The sequence below is a fragment of the Silurus aristotelis genome (genome assembly GCF_946808225.1).
Source record: "Silurus aristotelis genome assembly, chromosome: 3".
Lineage (NCBI taxonomy): Eukaryota > Metazoa > Chordata > Actinopteri > Siluriformes > Siluridae > Silurus > Silurus aristotelis.
The window spans coordinates 17,532,045-17,547,892 of NC_139576.1; the positions used below are offsets into that span (position 1 = coordinate 17,532,045).

At 40.3% G+C, this 15,848-nt stretch overlaps 2 protein-coding genes across 15 annotated transcripts in view; one reads left to right on the plus strand and one right to left on the minus strand.

The window, feature by feature from the left end:
• The window catches only part of usp9 (ubiquitin specific peptidase 9), a 29,363-nt gene extending 21,343 nt beyond the window's left edge, over positions 1–8,020 (plus strand). For 9 of the 13 annotated variants that reach the window (XM_083536390.1, XM_083536394.1, XM_083536395.1 and 6 more), the window contains 12 exons: positions 69–624; positions 1,042–1,165; positions 1,329–1,554; positions 1,643–1,772; positions 1,952–2,137; positions 2,390–2,610; positions 3,033–3,121; positions 3,208–3,364; positions 3,472–3,684; positions 4,245–4,352; positions 5,899–5,994; positions 6,095–8,020. In XM_083536390.1, coding sequence (XP_083392516.1) covers positions 69–624; positions 1,042–1,165; positions 1,329–1,554; positions 1,643–1,772; positions 1,952–2,137; positions 2,390–2,610; positions 3,033–3,121; positions 3,208–3,364; positions 3,472–3,684; positions 4,245–4,352; positions 5,899–5,994; positions 6,095–6,232 — 2,244 coding nt within the window. In that variant the 3' untranslated portion in view covers positions 6,233–8,020. The remainder of the gene's footprint in view (positions 1–68; positions 625–1,041; positions 1,166–1,328; positions 1,555–1,642; positions 1,773–1,951; positions 2,138–2,389; positions 2,611–3,032; positions 3,122–3,207; positions 3,365–3,471; positions 3,685–4,244; positions 4,353–5,898; positions 5,995–6,094) is intronic. The other 4 variants (XM_083536386.1, XM_083536387.1, XM_083536388.1 and 1 more) reach the window with 1 other exon arrangement.
• A 46-nt stretch (positions 8,021–8,066) lies between these two features.
• rpl8 (ribosomal protein L8) lies at positions 8,067–10,601 on the minus strand. 2 transcript variants are annotated; one of them, XM_083536462.1, is made up of 6 exons: positions 10,475–10,601; positions 9,606–9,751; positions 9,373–9,514; positions 9,072–9,290; positions 8,429–8,544; positions 8,067–8,256 (listed from the first exon to the last, which is right to left on the minus strand). In XM_083536462.1, the coding sequence occupies exons 2-6, from the start codon at positions 9,741–9,743 to the stop codon at positions 8,098–8,100; spliced, it is 774 nt and encodes a 257-aa protein (XP_083392588.1). In that variant the 5' UTR covers positions 9,744–9,751; positions 10,475–10,601; the 3' UTR covers positions 8,067–8,097. The 2 variants fall into 2 exon arrangements, with proteins under 2 accessions (XP_083392588.1, XP_083392589.1); XM_083536463.1 differs by lacking the exon at positions 10,475–10,601 and adding an exon at positions 10,326–10,442.
• Between the last annotated feature and the right edge of the window lie 5,247 nt (positions 10,602–15,848).

Consider the following 15,848-nt stretch of genomic DNA (forward strand, 5'->3'; position numbering starts at 1 on the left):
ATCATGATTAACAGGGTTTTAAGAGCACCTATAACATCATACGTTTGTCTGTGGGTTATATAATGCAGGTCATCCAGCAGAATGAACCCTCTGAGCCTGAGCCACCATGCAGCTCACGCTACAGGCTCGTCGGAGTTCTGGTTCACTCGGGCCAGGCCAGTGGTGGGCACTATTACTCTTACATCATACAAAGGAATGGCAGTGGCACTGAGGGAGAAACCAATCGCTGGTACAAGTTTGACGACGGCGATGTCACAGAGTGCAAGATGGATGATGACGAGGAGATGAAGAACCAGTGCTTCGGGGGAGAGTACATGGGTGAAGTGTTCGACCACATGATGAAGCGCATGTCCTACCGCAGGCAGAAGCGCTGGTGGAATGCCTACATCCTGTTCTATGAGCGTATGGACTCTCTTGACAAGGACGGCGAGCTGATCAAATACATCTCCGAGCTGTCGTTAAGCAGCAAGCCACACCAGATCAAGATGCCACCGGCCATCGAGTGCAGTGTACGCAAGCAGAACGTGCAGTTCATGCACAGCCGCATGCAGTACAGCCTGGAGTACTTTCAGTTCATCAAGAAACTACTAACCTGTAATAGTGTCTATCTGAACCCACCACCAGGTAACATTCACCAGTTTATATTTTGATTTGCAGTTCACAACCATGAAACATGTAATGTAAATCCTCTAGAAATAAAAGCATTGCCATGGAGCTTAGTAAGGCAACATTTAGGTTGGACTCTTACCACTGATGAACCAATAAATTTTTCTGTCTTTGATTTGTTTTATGTGTTTAATGTTAATAATCCTGATTTATGTATTTTTTTTAATCAGGGTTGCCAAATAAACTCTGATGATCCCTGGCAACCCTCCCCAAAAGTTTAATATAATGTCTAGAATATAAAATGCCCCTGTCTTACTGAGAATGTATTTATTTATTTTTTTTGCTAATTATTAATGGATACAAAGTGTCATTAATTTGTATTAGTGATCAACATCTTAGCCATTAATTTTCTTTCCCGTATTTTTATTTAATTAGGACAAGATCATCTTTTGCCTGAAGCAGAAGAAATGTCTAAAATTAGCATTCAGCTTGCTGCTCGATTCCTCTTCAGCACAGGATTTCATACCAAGAAATCTGTCCGTGGCCCAGCCAGTGATTGGTACGTACGCGTTTTCGAATATTGTTTGTGTTTTAAATATTGTCTATTAGTACTTTAAACAAACAGGATCAACAGTATTAATTAAAGTTGCAAAGATCATTACAATGTTGAAAAATCCACACTACCTTTCAAAAAATAAACTGCATACACCTAATTTTTTTAGGTATGATGCCCTGTGCATCCTCCTTCGACACAGCAAGAATGTACGCTGTTGGTTTGCACACAGCGCCCTATTTTCGAACCCAAACCGCTTCTCGGAGTACCTGCTCGAGTGCCCTAGTGCTGAGGTGCGGGGGGCCTTCTCCAAGCTCATTGTATTTATTGCACATTTCTCTCTGCAAGATGGACCCTACCCATCACCTGTTGCCTCTCCAGGACCATCCAGTCAGGTTCGCTCATTAGATGAAGAGGAAATGTGGCTACTAATGTATTTGGATGGGGTTTAATCTTTTATCATGTATCTGAACTTTGTGCTAGGGCTGTGATAATTTGAGCCTGAGTGACCACTTGTTACGCGCTGTGCTCAACCTGTTACGGAGAGAAGTTTCGGAGCATGGCCGTCACCTGCAGCAGTACTTCAACCTCTTTGTCATGTATGCCAACTTGGGTAAGGAATAAAGAGCCGTTCTAAAATTTCTTTAAAGTAAAAAAATCCAACATGGCTACTCTTGTTAGAAAGACTGAGTACCAGAGGTAAAGGGGCAGATCTCAGTGGGAAGGATTGTGTAGAATTGAATCATTTCATGTTTTCGGTTCTAGGTCAAGAACCTCTGGTCTTTGTTGCAGGTTTGGCAGAGAAGACACAGCTATTAAAGCTTGGTGTGCCAGCCACGTTCATGCTGGTGGCTCTGGATGAGGGCCCCGGCCCACCTATCAAGTACCAGTATGCAGAGCTGGGGAAACTGTACACGGTGGTGTCGCAGTTGGTGCGTTGCTGCGATGTAACATCCCGTATGCAGTCCTCAATCAATGGTAGGTTTTGTACCAATTCTCCAAGTATTTTATATGCTATTTTTAATTTTATATGCTATCTCGGTTTCTGTAGCTGTTGCCTGATGATGATTCACATCCTTGCTCAGTGTCATGTGACTGACAAAGCAGCCATCTCCATGGTCTATAAGCCTCGTTGGCTTTTTACCAGGAGCTGAGGGCAAATGCAGTTACAATTAATTATCATACCGTAGCAGAACAAAAACTCATTTTTGTGATCTTCATCTTGTATAGGTAACCCTCCTCTTGCCAACCCATATGGTGATCCCAGCTTAACTCAGCCCATCATGCCTCTGCATCAGCTGGTGGCTGAGATCCTGTTTGTGCGCACCAGTTATGTAAAGAAGATAATTGAGGATTGCAGTAACTCTGAGGAGACCATTAAACTGTTGCGCTTCTGCTGCTGGGAGAACCCACAGTTCTCCTCCACTGTGCTCAGTGAACTGCTATGGCAGGTAAAGAACATACTGTAGATATGGACATTGTAAGACTTTCGGCTCATTCTTTTTTCTTTTTTTTTTTACACCACAATGCTGTTGAATGCTTGATTCTAATCAATTAGATGGAATTTCAGCATCTTGATTTCATTGATTTTTTTTATTTTTATATCTGACATGGACAGTAGTTCTGTACAAAAATGTTATATGAATGCACTTGTTTAAATAATTTATTCTTTCTGTAGTAACAGCATATTTGGAAGGTCCAGTTTTGGAGTAGTTTTAGTCATTTTTAACTGATTAGGGTAAAACTGTAATCTCAGGTTCTTGGCTACAATAATTTCTTGCGTTATTGTTTGCAGTGGGCTTATTGGGCTCTTATTTGTTGAGCCGTAATCTAGTTTAAGTATTTTATTAATTTATTTTTTCCCTTTTAATAGGTTGCTTACTCCTACACATATGAACTAAGGCCTTACCTGGACTTGCTGCTCCAGATCTTGCTTGTTGAAGACTCTTGGCAGACTCACAGGTCAGCCTGATATATCTGTAAGCAGAATGCAAACCACTACAACGTGACACAACACTATAATTCATTTTTCCTTTATGATCCTCCAGGATCCACAACGTACTCAAGGGGATCCCGGATGACCGCGATGGCCTGTTTGACACCATCCAGCGCTCGAAAAATCACTATCAGAAAAGAGCTTACCAGTGCATCAAGTGCATGGTGGCTCTGTTCACTAATTGCTCAGTTGCCTATCAGATTCTTCAGGTACCCAAGTCAACTTTCAGATTTAACATGTGCAGGTTTATTTAGAATCACTAATTAATAAAGGTATTAATGACTACTAATTAGCATATGCTTCTATGTGTTTACAGAGCAATGGAGACCTGAAGAGAAAGTGGACATGGGCTGTAGAGTGGCTTGGTGATGAGCTAGAGCGCAGGCCATATACTGGCAATGCCCAGTACACGTATAACAACTGGTCACCACCTGTACAGAGCAACGAGACCTCCAACGGCTACTTCCTGGAGCGTTCTCACAGTGCCCGCATGACTTTAGCCAAAGCTTGTGAGCTGTGCCCAGAGGAGGTATGAGAGAAAAAATTGTGCACTCCCTATGCAAGTTCTTACAAATACTACCATCAAATGTGTACTTCATGTTAACTACTGTAAAAAAAAAAAATTGCTTGTTTAGAGCACAGGATTTGTTTATTACGTTCAGTTTGTCTTTAGCTGTGATATTTAGCATGGTTTAGAGACCACAATATATCACTATATGAAACTATAGATAGGGCTTTGAGTTTTCGAAACATTTACTTTGTAATTATTTTTATATATATATATATATATATATATATATATATATATATATATATATATATATATATATATATATATATATATAATTTTTTTTTTTTCCAGAAAGAATGTAATTGTTTTATCAGCATTTATTTAAAAGTTGGATTTAAGCCTTTATATATTTTTTTAATCAATTTTCTGTTTTATGATTAAGTCTTTAATTTGCTTAGCAAAATAATTGTGGCCTGTTTGATTTAGCTTAAAATAATTTCCATCTTATATCATGTTAAAAGTATCGATTGACACTTGTGCAGTATACCGAATACACTATTAACTGCCGTTTCAACTAGTGTCACTTAACGAAGCACGAGGTGGTGTCTGAAGAGGACGCAGGCCGGAAGCTGTCCTCGCCACAGCAGCTTTTGCCAGGGGAAGTGACAGGCCAGCAGCAACACACTGTAAGATTCGTATGCCCTGGCAACACTGGTGCCATCTGCGTAACCTATTGGTGTTCACAGCGCATGGGGAAACTAAATCCATCACCCACTCCACTACAAACAATTGCCACTGTTCATGACCTGTCTTTCTGTCCAGATATCAGTGTTTATGAACTCAAACTTTCTTCCCACATTGTCATGCACAACATGATCGAAAACTCTAAGCCTTGGCTATAGTGTTATGTATTAAGTGTTTGAATGCTCTTAAAAATATACATTTACCAAATGATTGGCTTGAATCACACACAAAATGTTTTGATTTACCTGCGTGCAAAAAGAAACTGTTTGGCATGCAATTGTAAGGTTTTTTTTTGTTTGGTTTTTTTTCTCGATCAGGCAGGGTATATCTAGTAGTATGTAATTTAATGTACAATTGTGTTGCGTGATTGTTCTTCGTAGAAACAGTTTTTGTGCATGTTATGTATGTGTATATGTATATGTATATGTATATATATATATATATATATATATATATATATATATATATATATATATATATATATATATATATATATATATATAATTTTTTGTTTTTTATTTTTTTTTTTTTGCCACCAGGTTTTAATTATACAGTGGTCCCCCGGTTATCGAACTTAATTCATCCCTTAAAACCGTTCGAAATCCGAAATGTTCGAAAACCGGAAATAATGAAAAAACAATGAATCCGTTCCCAAACTCCACCAATACCCAATAATTAACCATTTTCACCTGTTTTTAGCCGTATTAATACAGTCAGGAATCCCCCTGCTACGCCCCCTTATGTGGCTGTCATACCACGGTGCTTCAGGGAATTCCCTGTTCCTTCGCTCATGCGTGCCCCGCCCACATTGCTCATCACAATTGGGCTTCCTCCGTAAAGCACCATGGATATTATTTATGGACTGCCTTTTGCCCGATTATCCCGATTATCCCGATCTCTGCGGGTATTTTGTGTTGGCTCGGTAAAAGTATAAATTAACAACTTTACAACAACTTTTTTTGTTTCTTTTTGTAAGAAACAAAATGATTACTGTACTTACCGCTAAATATCACTAATATTGTTCACAAACAGAAGTTGCGATAGATGCTTACTCAGCGATGGTTGAAGCGGAAGCAGTTTCTTTCCCTCGCGCTGGGTTGGGCAGCGTGGGTGGCGTTCGGTAACTGGAACTTTGTTCGTTCACCAGGCCCAAATTTCGTTCGGAAAACCGTTCGCTAACCGGAATGTTCGATAGCCGAGCCGTTCGATAACCGGGGGAACCACTGTATATTATCCTGATTATCTGTAGTTTTCCTCTTGTAGGCTAAGGCTAGTTAAACTTATCCCTCATGTACATTTCAATACAAGTGCTTTGCCAGCACTTTTTCGTCTCTTAGACTTTGGAATGAAGCCTTTTTTAATCAAGGCTTTTCTAAAACATTGGTCACCATTATCACACACTTGTTTATTTTCTAGATAACAGATTGGTGTTTGAATGTTTGTTTTGTATTCGAGCTTTATGGATTAATGAGTGCATAATATTTTTAGGAGCAGGATGAGCAAGAGGCCCCTGATGACCAGGACTCCTCTCCACCGGAAGACACGACTCTGTACCCCCACTCTCCAGGGACACAGTTTCAACAGGTAATGACCAAAAGATTATTAGTTTATCCCCCATTTCAAAGTTAAAAAATATATTCTATTGAATTAATACAACACTAAAGATGGGCTTTACCAATTTCAGCAAAACAACCTTCCCCACGGTCAGCCGTATACTGGCCCGGCAGCACAGCATATGAACAATCCTCAACGTCCAGGTCCACGAGCACAAGAGAACTGGGAGCCCCCAGAAGAGGTGCCACCTGCCCAGACGAAAGAGTAGCACCACTGTTCCATCCTGTCCTCCATCTGAGCGCAAGACGTTCGAGCAAAGAGCGAGGCCCCAGGCCCCACCATGCAGCGTCACTCCACAAACTGTGTCTCCAGAAAATTCTTCTCCCTGTCCTCCTCACCCTGGGCTGGAGTATCACTGTCTGCCCTGCAGTATAACAACCTGCCTGCAGTGGATGGTGTATGGTGGCGTAACAAGCCAGGCCTGATGCACTTGTCTCATGTGACAGTGGTGTACATATTCTAATAGTTTTGACTGTTTAAATCCATCAGCACCACATGCTGGTTGGAGACTCGCAGATTTACAAAACTTTACAACTTTAAAAATTAAAAAAGAAAAAAAAAAAAAAAAGTAAAAGAAAAAAAAATGCCCTGTTTAATCACCTGTGCTCAGTTGTGCAGTTTGATCTGCCTTATGGCCCTTTCGGTCATTCAGCTCTACATTATTTTATTCCTGTCCAATCTCGGTTAATCTGTCCCACCTCTGGAGTTAAGAGATGGCAGTACTGTACGCATGATGGAATGATTGGCTGATGCTAGGTTGAAATAAGAGGTGATACGACATTGTTCTGGGAACTTTCATTGCCTTTCCTCTGTTTTGGTATTAATTGAATCATTTGAAAGCTCTAGTTGATATGCTGTAACGTTTTTAGCATGGCTTCACACCAAACTAGTGTAGCCAAAGGGAAGTTCTGTGATCCTAACCGCCGTAGTTTCTAATTGACAGCTATTTTGACGAGCCGTTCCCCCTCCCTCCCCGAAGCAAATCACGTCTACATTTTTTTTAAATCAGTGTAAGAATCAAGTGGCTTCTGAATTGCACATATGTATCCTCTAACCTGACATTTGGCACTCAGTTCTTTGGTGGGAATAAATGTTTAGTTTGAATTATAGGAATTTTAGAAAGAGAGAATGTATATGCAAGTTTGCTATGCCAGGATGCCTGGAGCATTAGTGGACTATACTCGGTTTGCTTGTTTGTCTCTCCATGGTTGAACCTTGTATTAGACAGACAGAAAAAAAAAATTAACATTGGCCACTAAAGTTGACAGCCTTCAGGTGTGCTGTCTGTTCACTTGCTTATTCTACTTGAACATGGATTCTGCTTGGGGACTCTATTGGAGCAGAATGGACAGAAGCAGGGTTATACTTTAAGAGAACTGCTGGTTAGTTACATGGCAACTTAAACTAGTTAAGGTAATATTTAGGAATAAGGGTAAACACCAGTAAATATTGTATTTAATTGGTAACTTGAAAGCATTTTGGATTATAAAAATAAAATAAAAACCAAATACTCCTGCTTGAAACTTCTGCCCACCATATTATATTTAAATATTTTGCTGTTTTATTTTATAGAATTTATTTTGTTGTATTTCACTGAAACGGAAGAAATAGAATTTGATTTAAGAGGAACATTTTGTCCTTGTGTTCTTTTTAAATTTAAAATACTGACTGTACAGAGTTCTTTGCCCTTTTTTTTTTTTGCTGACACTTGTTTTGACCATAGTGACATTGAATTCTGGAGCCACAGTCGCAATGTTAACTTTCACTTTGTGAGGTTTTTTTTTTTTTTGTGCACAGAACTATTAGACATTGCGCCCTTCAAGAATAAAGAAAAACTAAAATCTTGAAAGTGTATTTGTTGCATTACATCTCCTCCTGGCTTTATCTTCATTCATAGTTCCCCAAAACAAAGTTTAATGGCTAAATAATTAATATCCTTCACAAACTGCAGAACACTTGATTCTGGGAAACACTTCCATGGTCAACAACCCAGAAGGGGGGGGGGGGGGGAAAAAAAAAAAAAAAAAAAGTGACAAGCTGACTTGGTTGGACATTTTATTATCAAGATAGAGTTTAGTTTTCTTTCTCCTGGACGGTCTTTGTTCCACGCAGTCTGCCTGTACGACGGGCAGCGATGAGACCGACCTTGCGTCCAGCAGGCGCGTCCCTCCTGATGGTTGAGGGTTTGCCAATATGCTGATGGTTACCACCTCCGAAGGGATGCTCAACAGGCTGAAAACAATTCAGGGATGTCAGTAGAAGCACAACTGTACCTTTAACAGACTTCATTTTTTATCAAAATTGTCATCTCAAATTTAGTACACAACACTGAATCTCCTATTGAGACCACGTCAAGACGTAATGAATTCTTTAATACACAAAGTAAAAACTCTCCGGTACTTACGTTCATAGCCACACCACGCACACGAGGCCAGCAGTTCCTCTTGACCTTATATTTGTGGTAAGCACGTCCTGCCTTCAGGATGGGTTTGTCAATACGACCACCACCAGCAACAACACCTTTTAGAGTAAACACACGTTTAAAGAAAAGTGCATACAGAAGACAATTTTTGAACAAGGAACATCATTGCACATGTTCTATGTCTCTGGGTTATTGATCAGAAGGTCAGGGGTTCAAGTCCCAGGAATCGCCAATCTGCCACTCTTGAGCCAAGCCTTTAACCCTCTGTGCTCCAGGGGGGCTGTATCAGGCCTGAGCTCTGACCTCAGCTTCCACATTACTGGGATACGCAGGGAAATGACTTTACTGTTGTGTTGCAAACATCAGTTTTTCCTTCTTGGTTTAAAAATTAGGAGCTCACTATGGTAAGGAGAAAAGGCTTATGTAAACTAATGGCATTTTTAAAAATCGTCTTTACCTCATGACCTTCACTATAATTTAAATCTACTTTAGTTACTACAGATCATTTTATAATGTTCTCAATTCAAAATTCCAACTATCTAAAACAGTCTTTGCAAAATTCTTTGTCTATTTTCAGATTTAAACCAGACATTATATTTAAAGCCAGCACTTAAGTTCTACATACCAACAACAGCTCTGTTAGTGGAGGAAATGACCTTCTTAGCTCCAGAGGGGAGTTTGACTCTGGATTTTTTGGTCTCAGGGTTGTGGGAGATCACTGTGGCATAGTTTCCAGATGCACGAGCCAGCTTTCCACGATCCCCAGGCTTCTCCTCCAGAGAGCAGATGATGGTACCCTCAGGCATGACACCAACAGGCAACACATTGCCAATGTTCAACTGGGCTAAAAGACAAAAGGAACTATGAGATTTCGAGCACAGTAGAGCAAAACGTTAAACCAACAAACAAAACGGGACCACTCTTACCTTTCTTGCCACAGAAGATGAACTGGCCGGTGTGGATGCCCTCAGCTGCGATAAACAGCTCGGTCCTTTTCTTGAACCTGTACGGGTCGCGGAAGACCACCTTAGCGAGAGGAGCTCCACGGCCAGGGTCATGGATGATGTCCTGAAAGAGATGGAACCGTACTTTAAATCTTTGACCCCCCACCTTCTCGTTTCCTTAAAGTAGTCAACGTTGTTTGGAATAAAAGCCTCACCTTTACGATTCCCTTGATGTAGCCATGACGCTCTGCAAAGTCGATGTGTCGGAGTTTAGCTGCACCTTTCCTGTGCTTGATGTGGGCTTTAAACACTGAGCCCGCACCTTTCCTCTGTGCCCTGATCACTCGGCCCATAGTGCCTCCTGCGCACACACACACTGTCAGTATTCTGATTCTCACACACATACATACATACATGTAGTACCAGGGAAAACTCACTATCACACTTCTGTCTTCCCTCACACACAAACACACTCAGAATTCTGATTCGCACACACATTACTGTTTCTCACTTTCAAACACACACACACACACACACCACGTGTGCAATTCACCTGTCTGATTGGTTTGTTAGAAACATTTGTATGGTTGGGGGGAAAATGCAATTCTGCACAAGCAGTCAGAAAAGCCCTGTACTTGTAACTAACAGCACACTAGTATAATGCGTGTATAAATATCCGACACTACATAAATAGTTATAAATGTAATGAGTGTAAGAACAGCTCAGGGCCCTGATTAGCATCAGTTTCTTTTTTGTAAAAACACAATCCTAACTTTTAACAGCTATACAATTCATATCATGTTGGTCTAATTTCTTAAATCAGGTCTAAACATTAGTACTGGTGTCTGCCGGTGAAACACACACACACACACTCAGCCAAGGCCTAAACAAGACTACGGAGAAGCCATGAACGTTTTACGCCAAATTTCACCTACAAAATCAGCACTTTTCAACCATAACGCGGCATAAACAGGGCCATAAACATCACGCTGATGTTTATTAGACGAATTTAAAAGTGGATGGACAAAATTAAACCGAGATTAAATCAAGATTCCACAGAGAGAAACACAGAGAGCTCTCCTACCTAAACTCCGGTGAGGGGGAAAAGGAAGTAGAAGAGCGAGAGAGCGATTTTCTTCCGGAGAAGTAGAGCAAACGCGCGAGCGCCCCCTGCTGGAAGGGATGCGTGCTTCATAATAGCGTCATTACAGTGGACTTATTGAACTCGCAGTGGAACACAAATCTAGGTGTAGTCACAATCTGTGCTATTTATATTTTATATTTCGACACTATTTTATGTTTACTAACCCGGCCATTAGTTTTGCATAGTTTTGGAGGGGGGGATTATTTGTATAAATGATGAACATGGACATAAACAATTAACTTTTCAGAAGATAGAACATTAAATGAAAAGATATGTTATAAACAGAATATTAAGGGGGGGGTGGTGGCTCCAGCGGTCGCTGGGTTGCCGATCGTCTGGGTCTGGGGTTCAAGCCCCGGTATCGCCAAGCTGCCACTCTTGGGCCCTTGAGCAAGGCCCTTAACCCTCTATACTCCGGGGGTCCCTTACGAGGGAAATATCAAGGTCCGTGACGTCGGAGTGACGTGGGGCTGCCTTCCCGTGGGCTCACCACCTGCAGGAGGGACCGTAAGGGACGGTGCTGTGAGGATTGGGCAGCAGTCGAAGGCGGGGGCCTGCTTAGACTGCTGCCCCCGCGACCCGAATTACGGATAAGCGGGAGAAAATGAATGATGTGTGTATATATATATATATATATATATATATAAATATATATATATATATATATATATATATATATATATATATATATATATATATATATATATATATAAACCCAGCCATTAGGGTTGCACAAGCCAGTGCACTCTTAGTGCCGGATAAATGGGGAGAGTTGTGTTAGGTAGGGCATACAGCGTAAAACATGTGCCAAATCAAATATGCAGATCACGAATCAGAATTTCATACCGGATTGGTCGAGGCCGAGGTCAGATGGTGGTCTGTAGGATGGCTTTGGAGGTGAAAAATAAGAGGAGGAGAGTAAGAACTTAAAAAATAGGTGGTGGAAACTGAAGGAGGAAGAGTGTAGTGTGAGGTTCCGGGAAGAGGTCAGACAGGGGCTCAGTGGTGGTGAAGAGGTGCTAGATGATTGGGCAACTACTGCAGAAGTGATAAGGGATAGAAAGGTATGGGATCAACAGTGCAAAGTAATGGAGAGTGTGTTAGAGAAGTAAAGTAAAGAGTGCAGGCAGGGTGGAGTGGGTGGAGAAGAGTGGCAGGAGTGATTTGTGATAGAAGAGTATCTGCAAGAGTGAAAGGGAAAGTTTATAGGACTGTGGTGAAACCTGTGATGTTGTATGGTTTAGAGACAGTGGCATTCACTAAAAGACAAGAGGTGGAGCAGGAGGTAGCAGAGCTGAAGATGTTGAGGTTTTCATTGGGAGTGACGAGGATGGACAGGATTATAAATAAGTTTATTAGAAAGACAGCACATGTAGGACGTTTTGGAGACAAGGTGAGGGAGGCGAGATTGAGATGGTTTAGACATGTGCAGAGGAGGGACATGAGGTATATCAGAAGAAGGATGCTGAGGATGGAGCCACCAGGGAAGAGGAAAAGAGGAAGACCAGAGAGAAGGTTTATGGATGTGGTGAGGGAAGACTGCTCAATTAGATTTCAGGTTGGTGACACTGGGGCCATCTAGTAGGTGTACAATCAAGTCAGCATTTTCATGTCCTTTGATTGGATGGTCAGAGAGCACACTGCTCAGAGCTTGCAAACTGCATCTGTAGTAAACTACACAAGCTCGAATATATTTGTGTGAAGAGAAGAAGAAATGTATTTGATTGCAGATACACTTACAAGGACATTTACAAGATGGACTTCCTAAGAAAACCTGGACATTGTCTGGAAATGTCAGCCAAAACAGTTCAAAACAGTTGTTGAGTATATATATATATATATATATATATATATATATATATATATATATATATATATATATATATATATATATATATATATATACAGTGAGGAAAATAAGTATTTGAACACCATGCTATTTTGCAAGTTCTCCCACTTAGAAATCATGGAGGGGTCTGAAATTGTCATCGTAGGTGCATGTCCACTGTGAGAGACATAATCTAAAAAAATAAATCCAGAAATCACAATACATGATTTTTAAACTATTTATTTTTTTTATGATACAGCTGCAAATAAGTATTTGAACACTTGTCTATCAGCTAGAATTCTGACCCTCAAAGACCTGTTAGTCTGCCTTTAAAATGTCCACCTCCACTACATTTATTATCCTAAATTAGATGCACCTGTTTGAGGTCGTTAGCTGCATAAAGACACCTGTCCACCCCATACAATCAGTAAGAATCCAACTACTAACATGGCCAAGACCAAAGAGCTGTCCAAAGACCCTAGAGACAAAATTGTACACCTCCACAAGGCTGGAAAGGGCTACGGGGAAATTGCCAAGCAGCTTGGTGAAAAAAGATCCACTGTTGGAGCAATCATTAGAAAATGGAAGAAGCTAAACATGACTGTCAATCTCCCTCAGACTGGGGCTCCATGCAAGATCTCACCTCGTGGGGTCTCAATGATCCTAAGGAAGGTGAGAAATCAGCCCAGGACTACACGGGAGGAGCTGGTCAATGACCTGAAAAGAGCTGGGACCACCGTTTCCAAGGTTACTGTTGGTAATACAGTAAGACGTCATGCTTTAAAATCATGCATGGCACGGAAGGTTCCCCTGCTTAAACCAGCACATGTCCAGGCACGTTGTAAATTTGCCAATGACCATTTGGATGATCCAGAGGAGTCATGGGAGAAAGTCATGTGGTCAGATGAGACCAAAATAGAACTTTTGGGTCATAATTCCACTAAACGTGTTTGGAGGAAGAAGAATGATGAGTACCATCCCAAGAACACCATCCCTACTGTGAAACATGGGGGTGGTAGCATCATGCTTTGGGGGTGTTTTTCTGCACATGGGACAGGGCGACTGCACTGTATTAAGGGGGGATGACCGGGGCCATGTATTGCAAGATTTTGGGGAACAACCTACTTCCCTCAGTTAGAGCATTGAAGATGGGTCGAGGCTGGGTCTTCCAACATGACAATGACCCGAAGCACACATCCAGGATAACCAAGGAGTGGCTCTGTAAGAAGCATATCAAGGTTCTGGCGTGGCCTAGCCAATCTCCAGACCTAAACCCAGTAGAGAATCTTTGGAGGGAGCTCAAACTCCGTGTTTCTCAGCGACAGGCCAGAAACCTGACTGATCTAGAGAAGATCTGTGTGGAGGAGTGGGCCAAAATCCCTCCTGCAGTGTGTGCAAACCTGGTGAAAAACTACAGGAAATGTTTGACCTCTGTAATTGTAAACAAAGGCTACTGTACCAAATATTAACCTTGACTTTCTCAGGTGTTCAAATACTTATTTGCAGCTGTATCATACAAATAAATAGTTAAAAAATCATACATTGTGATTTCTGGATTTTTTTTTTTGATTATGTCTCTCACAGTGGACATGCACCTACGATGACAATTTTAGACCCCTCCATGATTTCCAAGTGGAAGAACTTGCAAAATAGCAGGGTGTTCAAATACTTATATTCCTCACTGTATATATATATATGTATATGTATATATATATATATATATATATATATATATATATATATATATATATATACAGGCACTTCTGCACACACTTGTAAATAATTATAACTTTCTTATGCCTCATTTTTTCTAATTTTTCTTCTTTTTTTTTTCATGTTTAGTATTCAATATTGCTGTAGTTTGCCTGGAGCCGCAATTACGAATTTCATTGTACAAACTGTATATGCATATGACAAATAAAACTTGAAACTTACATGTGAAAAAGGATACTTGTTAGTTTTTTGCTTTAGTAATGCCATTTAATCCCACTGCACAAGATACCTGTTTTTATGCAGTGCTCTGTCATACTGCATTCTGCATAATATTGATCATTTCTATAGCATGGTATCATAATGATGCTATTAAAAGGTGGATTGATTCAGGTAAACCACTGAAAGCCTAGGTGAGAAATGCATGGCCCACAACTGTTTTATAATATTGTAAGTTATACTGTAGAAAAAAAAAAAAAAAAAGTGTTTATATAAACATTTGACTATTACTTTATATTTAAGCCAGTCTTTAGCTGTTTTTTCCTTGTCTCATAGTGAATATAGAACCTCAGAGAAACATAAGGGTGTAGGAAGTTAAAATCACTTTCTCAAATTGTATGCTCCAGCTCAGTTCTACGCTTATGTTCTACATTTACAACCATAACTGTTTCTGTATGTGCAGACAGTGTCTTCATATTAGGACAATATTCTCCATGACAACAGTCTTCCTATTTGTGAGGCTCCATGTATGTGATTATTACAACAAATGGGCATCCTGGAGTCCTGGACGGAACATCATTCCTGGGGGATCCGGGACTCCCCATGACAAGTAAAAAATAGAATGGACAAGATTATTTTAGTATACAATATATGAATTATAAAACAACTGGGGACTTCCCATAAGACTTGACTCAATTCGAGCCCTGGGAGAACATGCACAGAAACAGAGATCTGAAGAGTTTCCAACTGACTCAATGTTGGGTTATTTTCCTAAAAACATTTAGCTTGCAATGGTGCTTTAATAGTAGTAATCAGAAATTAAACCATTTCTAATCTCATAGTGGTCTACCAGTTTGACCTGTTTTGGCAGCTGGTAGCTGGCCAGGCCAGGCTGGACGTTCAGCAGCAAACAAAATATGTGTTGACTCATTGATGATATAATCTTTTTTGGCTGAACAATTAATTAAAGAGAAAAAGGTTTCAGCATTGCAGCTTCTGCAATCAGGTATACATCAGGAGAGAACAGCATCATTACTAATCATGGTGTACTTTAACAGGTCAAACCCACAGGTCAAACCCACAGACAATACACTAAATTTATCACCATAATGTATCACCATACCTGTCAGTACAGGCGCATTGTTCCCTATAGTTCAACTGGATTTAATAAGATATAAAATAAATTGTAGGAAAATATTCTTGGAGCTCATATACTGAAAAGGTACATGGGGATTGTGGCACCATAAAAATACCAGGATAATCTAATGAAAACCCCACAGATCCTACATGCAATGTACATCAAGGCCTCTTGAATAAAATAAATAAAAGCTGATAATCATTAATAATGATTTATTTATTTATTCACAGTGGGAAAAAATACGCTTTACATGTGTATAACAAATAAATGCTATGCAATGCATAACAATCTCCAACATTGCGATTTGTTTTCCTCTAAAAACACATGTTCCCAAATCTCTCACACATTTAGACTTCCGGGTGGAGTTCTCGCGATATTTTCCATTTCGCGCTGCGATGCCGCGGACAATGAAATCTCGC

Excerpts from the sequence above, each read along its gene's own strand:
- rpl8 (XM_083536462.1), bottom strand. The coding sequence starts at position 9,743 with ATGGGCCGAGTGATCAGGGCACAGAGGAAAGGTGCGGGCTCAGTGTTT. Across the intron at positions 9,291-9,372 it reads CATCTTCTGTGGCAAGAAAG|CCCAGTTGAACATTGGCAAT; the intron begins GTAAGAGTGGTC and ends TTTGTCTTTTAG. Across the intron at positions 8,545-9,071 it reads CACTAACAGAGCTGTTGTTG|GTGTTGTTGCTGGTGGTGGT; the intron begins GTATGTAGAACT and ends TTACTCTAAAAG.